The following is a 7,684-nucleotide window of genomic DNA, read 5'->3' on the forward strand; positions in this document are numbered from 1 at the left end:
GATTGGTGAGGAAGTGGCTCGGCTCCTGGTCGCTGAGTTCATCCGCGAGATATACCACTCTGAGTGGCTCGCCAATGTCGTCATGGTCCCTAAGAAAGATGATTCACTTCCTATGTGTATAGATTTCAAGCATATCAATCAGGCCTGCCTGAAAGACCATTTCCCTCTCCTCCGCATTGATCTGATTGTCGACTCAACTGCGGGGTGTGAGCATTTGTCTTTTCTGGATGCATATTCCGGGTATCATCAGATCCGACTGTATGGACCCGATGAAATAAAAATGGCCTTCATCACCCCATTCGGGTGCTTTTGCTATGTCACCATGCCTTTTGGTCTTAAGAATGCTGGCGCCACGTTCATGCGCATGATCCAGAAGTGCCTGTTCACTAAAATCAGTCAGAACATGGAAGCATACATGGATGATATCGTGGTCAAGTCAAGCAAGAGTTCCAACCTGCTGACTGACCTCGCTGAAACCTTTGCCAATCTAAGAAGATATGACATCAAGCTTAATCCGTCCAAATGTACATTCGGAGTCCCTGGAGGAAAGTTACTCGATTTTCTCGTTTCCGAACGAGGGATTGATACAAACCCATAAAAAATGGAGCAATTCTCTGAATGAAACGCCCCGTGCGTGTGTATGATGTTCAGAACCTCACAGGTTGTTTGGCTGCATTGAGTCGATTCATTTCTCGTCTCGGTGGAAAGGCATTACCTCTTTACCGACTGATGAAAAAGTCTGATACATTCGAGTGGACTCCTGAAGTTGAAGCAGCATTTGTAGAGCTCAAAGCCCTGCTTCACACCCAGCCGGTGCTTGCCGCCCCAGTCAGCAAAGAGCCTCTGTTGTTATATATTGCAGCCACTGGATAGGTTGTCAGCACAGTGCTCACAGTCGAATGAGAGGAAGAAGGCAATGCCTATAAAGTTCAATGCCTAGAGTATTACATTTCTGAAGTCTTGACTCCGTCCAAGCAAAGGTATCCACATTACCAGAAGCTTGTCTATGGAATTTATTTGACCACGAAGAAAGTTGCACATTACTTTGCAGACCACTCGGTTTCAGTCGTCAGCGATGCTCCATTGTCAAAAATTTTGAACAATCGAGATGCAACCGGTCGAGTGGCTAAGTGGGCAAGAGAACTTCTCCCTCTGGATATCAAGTTTGAAGCAAAAAGGCAATTAAGTGGGCAATTAAGTCTCAGGCAATTGCAGATTTCTTGGCCGAGTGGATTGAGCAACAACAGCCGACTCAAGTTCACTCGGAACACCGGACCATGTTCTTTGATGGATCTAAGATGTTGAACGGTTCTGGTGCTGGAGTGGTCCTGGTGTCCCCAAGAGGAGACAAACACAATTATGTCCTCCAGATTCACTTTGCTTCTTCCAACAATGAAGTTGAGTACGAAGCACTTCTCTATGGGTTACGTATGGCCATCTCACTCGGCGTCCATCGCCTGATGGTTTACGTGACTTGGATTTGGTAGTTAATCAGGTGATGAAGGAGTGGGATATCAGGAGCCCTGCCATGACTGGATACTGCAATGCAGTAAGGAAAGTGGAAAAGAAGTTCGAAGGGTTGGAACTCCACCACATACCTCGACTCAAGAATCAAGCAGCTGATGATCTGGCGAAAATAGGTTCCACTCGAAAATCTATTCCCAGTAATGTGTTCTTGGAGCATCTCCACACCCCGTCAGTGCAAGAAGATACCTTTACAGAGGAGCCCCCGCAACCAATAAGTGCTACCAATCTGACTGAAGTCGAAGCGCCAGCAGTAGTCGACTTAATCCTGGAGATTTTGGTAATCACCCCCGACTGGACGGTGCCGTATATTGCATATCTGCTCAGGCCGGAGCTTCGAGAGGATGAAGTTGAAGCACGTCAGATCATCCGCAAGTCGAAAGCCTTCACAGTTATAGGCGGACAACTTTTCAGAGAAAGTGTTACTAGCATAGCTCAGCGATGTATCTCTCCAGAAGAGGGTCGACTGATCTTGAATGATATTCACTCGGGGACATGTGGTCACCATGTGTCCTCCCGGACCATCGTGGCCAAACCATACCGAGCAGGATTCTACTGGCCGCGGGCAAATGAAATGGCGAAAGAGATCGTCGAGAAGTGCGAAGGTTGCCAGTTTTACTCGAACATGTCCCACAAGCCTGCATCTGCTTTGAAAACTATCCCACTCATCTGGCCATTCGCTGTGTGGGGGTTGGACATGATTGGACCGTTGAGGACCGACAGAAGCGGTTTCACTAATTTGCTCGTAGCAGCCGACAAGTTCACTAAGTGGATTGAAGCAAAACCTATCAAGAACGTAGACTCAAGCACAACCATCAGCTTCATCAAAGAGTTGGTGTTTCGATATGGAGTTCCGCACAGCATCATCACAGACAACAACTCAAACTTTGGTTCGGATGAGTTCAGAGCATTCTGCGCTTCCCAAGGACTCGGTCGATTACGCGTCCATTGCGCACCCGCAGTTGAATGGGCAAGCGGAAAGAGCAAATGGTCCCGATTGATGCGCGACGTTAAGCATGCGGCTGGAGCATGGGTGAACGAGTTGCTGTCTGTTTGTGGGGATAGAGGACAACTCCCAATCGGTTGACTCATCGAACCCCTTTCTTCATGGTGTACGGGGCTGAAGCCATGCTTCCGAGTGTGACTTGCTCCACAATCCACCACGAGTGGAACTCTTCTCAGAAGCCGAAGCAGAGCAAGCACGTTAAGACACTGTAGATCTTCTGGAGGAAGAGTGAGAGATGGCCTTGATCAGGTCGACCCTTTATCAGCAAGACCTTTGTCGATTCCACGCCTGAAACGTCACAGGTCGAGCATTTCAAGAAGGAGACCTTATGCTCCGAGTGGATCAGCAACGGCCTCATAAGCTCGCCCCTGCTTGGGAAGGCCCCTTCATCGTCACCAAGGTGCTCCACAATGGGGCGTATCACCTTTACAATGTAGCCAAGAAGAAAGATGAGCCACGCGCTTGGAACACGGATCTGCTACGCCGGTTTTATACTTTACACTCGGATCGTCGACATGTAACAGAATACTTTCATATTGTTTATCAAAGACGTGATTCTTGCGGTTTCATAATGGTTGTTCTCGCATAAACATACGTTCAAATCCCCCAGTGGGTGGCTTAGCCGCGAACCTGTTTCGCTTAAGTTACAAAACTACTCCGAGTGGAGAGCAATCCTCCCACTCGGGGGCTTAGCTGCAAACCAGATTCGCCTAAGTTACAAAAACTACTCCGAGTGGAGAGCAATCCTCCTACTCGGGGGCTTAGCTGCGAACCAGATTCGCCTAAGTTACAAAAACTACTCTGAATGGAGAGCAATCCTCCCACTTGGGGGCTTAGCTACGAACCAGATTCGCCTAAGTTACAAAAACTACTCTGAATGGAGACCAATCCTCCCACTCGGGGGCTTAGCTACGAACCAGATTCGCCTAAGTTACAGAAACTACTCCAAGTGGAAAGCAATCCTCCCACTCGGGGGCTTAGCTGCGAACAAGATTCGCATAAGTTACGAAAACTACTCCGAGTGGAGAGCAATCCTCCCACTTGGGGGCTTAGCTGCGAACCAGATTTGCCTAAGTTACAGAAACCTACTCTGAGTGGAGAGCAATCCTCCCACTCGGGGGCTTAGCTGCGAACCAGATTCGCCTAAGTTATGAAAACTACTCCGAGTGGAGAGCAATCCTCCCACTCGGGGACTTAGCTGCGAACCAGATTCACCTAAGTTTTGAAAACTTCTCCGAGTGGAGAGCAACCCTCCCACTCGGGGGCTTAGCTATGATCCAGGTTCGCCCAAGTTACAAAAACTACTCCGAGTGGAGAGCAATCCTCCCACTCGGGGCCTTAGATGCGAACCAGATTCGCCTAAGTTAAGAAAACTACTCCGAGTGGAGAGCAATCCTCCCACTCGGGGGCTTAGCTGCGAACTAGATTCTCCTAAGTTACAAAACATACTCCGAGTGGAGAGCAATCCTCCCACTCGGGGACTTAGCTGCGACCCTGTACTCGCCTAAGTTTGAAAAACTACTCCGAGTGGAGAGTAATCCTCCCACTCGGGGGCTTAGCTGCGACCCCGTACTCGCCTAAGTTACAAAAATACTCCGAGTGAAGAGCAACCCTATCACTCGGGGGCTTATCTGCATTCCCATATTCGTCTAAGTCTAAAAACCACTCCGAGTGGAGAGCAATCCTCCCACTCGAGGGCTTAGCTGCAAACCAGATTCGCCTAAGTTACGAAAACTACTCCGACTGGAGAGCAATCCTCCCACTCGGGGGCTTAGCTGCGAACCAGATTCGCCTAAGTTACAAAACATACTCCGAGTGGAGAGCAATCCTCCCACTCGGGGACTTAGCTGTGATCCCGTACTCGCCTAAGTTTAAAAAAATACTCCGAGTGAAGAGCAACCCTCTCACTCGGGGGCATAGCTGCGATCCCGTATTCGCCTAAGTTTAAAAACTACTCCGAGTGGAGAGCGATTCTCCCACTCGGGGGCTTAGCTGCGACCTCGTACTCGCATAACTTTCAAAAATACTCCGAGTGGAGAGCAATCCTCCCACTCGGAGGCTTAGCCGCGAACCATCTTCGCCTAAGTTAAAATATCCAAGCACGTTGGAGGCAAGAAAACTGCATTCAGATAAAACAACCAAGTTCGGATAAATCCAGCAAGGTTCAGAACCATGAGCAAAAGTACTCTGGCGTCAGGCCCGAAAGAGTTTAACGGTTACATGATCACTCGGCATTCCGAGGCAAACGTATTCAAATCATTAAGTTTCTCACTCGGCAGGAGGAGGGCTAGCTGTCTCAAAAAGGTGTCCAAGTCAATACCATCTGCAATGCGAGTGGTTGCGGCGATGAAGGTCTCCATGAAAGACTGAAACTGAAGCTTCTTGGTGTTTTCCACCTGAAGAGCTTTTAGCTTTTCTTCCTTGGCGTCCTTGTAGTGAACACGGACGAGTGACAGAGCTACGTCAGCACCACAACGAGTAGCAGATTTTTTCCATGCTTGCACTCGGTCGGGGATTTCATTGAGTCGAGTCATCGATGACTCGAGGTCATTCTGAAGCACATCTTCTGGCCATAGCTCCTTGTCTATCTGCGACAGTGCAACCTTCAGTCGAGCAATATAGTCCAAGACACTAGCGAGGCGAGATTCCAGTGACATCACGTTCATGGCAGCTTCATCTTTGACAAGAGAGTTGATGGGGTCCAATCCCGTTTCGATCCGCCCGGTTTCCTCCTTGAAATTCTGGCGGAACTCTGCATAGAGAGAAAAGTAATGAATTGGCAGCAACATTGTGAAGAAGTTTTTTGATCCAGTCGGATGATGAAAAGTACCTTCGAGCATGAGGAACATCTTCTTGGCAAGACCTCCCAGATAAACCTCCAGCTCATCCTTCTTCCGAGTGAGTGCATCCACTTTGTCGGTCAGGACCACCTTCTCCTCCTTCAGTTGTGCAGCTTCTTTCTTCGCCTCATCAATAGCAGTCTTCAGCTTGGCATTCTCCTCCTCCAATTTGCCGACTGAGGCTAGCTTCCTGTCAGCTAGTTTAGTCTTCTCACGCGCCAGCTTCTGCGCCCCCGCAAGATCAGTGTCCTTCTGCTCCAAGGCCTGCTTCATTTTGTCTAAAGAAATAACATTCCTCAGTCGAGCCTAGAGCTGACGGTTTTCACTAGGACATCTGTTCGAGTGGAATCACTCGGTTCAAAGGATGGAAAAGATGAAATAACAAAGCATACAGTCAACAAGTGGTTACCTCCCATGATTGCCACTTCGTCTTGAGCCTTCTTCAGATTCTCATTGGCAAGATCCAGGTCAAGCTTGAGTTGGATCTTCTCCTTCTCCAAAGCAGCATACTGGGTTCCAAGTTCACAAGATTTCTGCAATCAACAGAAAAGTCAAATCAGTCGACAGAAACAAAAGACCAGTTACTTCCAAGTAAAAAAGAGCAAGTTCAGATTGCTGTGGCAAAAGAGTTCTAAGACCGCCGCTTAATCAAACATTAGACAGCGGTCTCGAGGACTACACCCAGTGGGTGCACTTAGCGTGCCCCCATTGGTTCAATTTCCCACTGGGTGTGGTCTGCCCTGCACGAGTGGAAGAAGTAAAAAAAATCAGAGGAATCATTTGTTCTCAGACCACCGCCGATTGCCCGCAGTCGACCGCGATCTCGGGGACTACACCCAATGGGTGCACTCAGTGTGCCCCCACTGGACCAAGAACCCACTCGACGCAACCTGTCTAACTTGAGTGGAAGAGCTACACAGCTAAGAGAAAACACCCAGTGGGTGTACAGATGCAAGGCACAGACCCATGATAGATGCACATTAAAGGTTCCAAAACGCTCATCCACAGACATCTTACAAATAATAAAGAAGCAGTTTTCAGATAGCATATCCTAACAGAGCAAGGGTCAAGCTGGAAAGCCAATCGGAAATCAACTTACAATCCCACTTACTCGGACATTGGTTTGGAGGGCAGAGCTGGCGTCATAAGCGTTCTTGCTGGTGTCAAACACCACCTTCAGTCGGTCCATCATCAGACCTGCCTGGATCATGGCTTCCTTGGCAGCTCCTACTTGGTCCTCCAGGATGTGATGCATAGCAAATGGAGTCGATGACGTAGCTGGTGGGGTTGGAGCCTGGGGCTGTACAGTCGGTGCAATCGGGCCAGAAGTCTGGATAGTCTACGCTGAGGGTTGGTTAGTCGACAGAGGATCAGCAAAAGAGACAGTAGCCCGTATTGGATCACCAAGTTGTTGAACTACATGCTCAGACGGCGGGCGAGGCACCCTACTAGCAGGTGCCCTCTTGCTCAAAGCTCTGCCTCTTCTCCCTGCACTCCTTTGAGGTACATCCTCATCGTCATCATCTGGAAATTGGATAGCATTTGTTGACACTGCATACACTCGACAGTGAGATTTTAGTCGGCCAGGAAGTCAGTTGACAGAGCGTAAACGCGGCTGTGGTATCATACCTGCTCGAGAGGTGGCCATATATGTGGTCTCCACATCAGCCCGCTCCTCGTCAATGTCCATGGAAGTTGCAGAAGTAGCAGCTGTCGGATTCAGGGTTCCGTAGACCCTTGAGAGGTTCGAACTCTGGGGTGTGTGCGAAGAACTCGTCCTCCCCACTCTGCCTGCTCACCGATCCCACGTCCTAGCTCGACGAACCTAATGGACAAGAGACACATCAGCTTACCCAGGTTTGGGCCACCTTGCGGTGTAAAACCCTACTCTTGATTTGTGGTGGATTGGCCTCGAGGGGCTGTGGATGAACAAGTATAATGGTCGAATAGCCTCAGGAGGTGAGGTGTTCTTGTGCTCGATGAGCTGGTGAGTTGGTCCGGGTGGAATGGATCTGATTCCTTCTATGGTGGTGGCTAGGTCCTATTTATAGTGGCCTTGGCCCTCTTCCCAAATGTAGGCGGGAAGGGATCCCAGAACGGCCAAATTCAGAGGGAGACAACTACTACAGTTATCCTGACAAAAGTAGTCTTCGCCTGCAAAAGCATCTGGTGGTTACGCCGCGGTGGGCTCCGCGATGACCTCTGTCCTGCTGTCCTGGCGGTCTTGGTCTTGTTGCACCGAAATGGAAACCTTTGCTTGATACATCGGGACTCCGCGCCTGCGCTTGCCTCCTTAGCACCAAAGAGGAAACTG

At 49.3% G+C, this 7,684-nt stretch overlaps 1 protein-coding gene across 1 annotated transcript; it reads left to right on the forward strand.

Moving 5' to 3' along the window:
- Window positions 1-322: 322 nt before the first annotated feature.
- LOC109782285 (uncharacterized) lies at window positions 323-2,525 on the forward strand. The gene is made up of 3 exons (XM_020340884.1): window positions 323-524; window positions 1,488-2,129; window positions 2,431-2,525. The coding sequence occupies exons 1-3, from the start codon at window positions 323-325 to the stop codon at window positions 2,523-2,525; spliced, it is 939 nt and encodes a 312-aa protein (XP_020196473.1).
- The last annotated feature ends 5,159 nt before the right edge of the window (window positions 2,526-7,684 follow it).

The sequence above is a fragment of the Aegilops tauschii genome, chromosome 6, assembly GCF_002575655.3.
Source record: "Aegilops tauschii subsp. strangulata cultivar AL8/78 chromosome 6, Aet v6.0, whole genome shotgun sequence".
Taxonomy (NCBI): Eukaryota; Viridiplantae; Streptophyta; class Magnoliopsida; order Poales; family Poaceae; genus Aegilops; species Aegilops tauschii.

Excerpts from the sequence above, each read along its gene's own strand:
- LOC109782285 (XM_020340884.1), top strand. The coding sequence starts at position 323 with ATGCCTTTTGGTCTTAAGAATGCTGGCGCCACGTTCATGCGCATGATC. Across the intron at positions 525-1,487 it reads CAAGCTTAATCCGTCCAAAT|TTAATCAGGTGATGAAGGAG; the intron begins GTACATTCGGAG and ends TGGATTTGGTAG. Across the intron at positions 2,130-2,430 it reads GATCGTCGAGAAGTGCGAAG|AGCATTCTGCGCTTCCCAAG; the intron begins GTTGCCAGTTTT and ends GGATGAGTTCAG.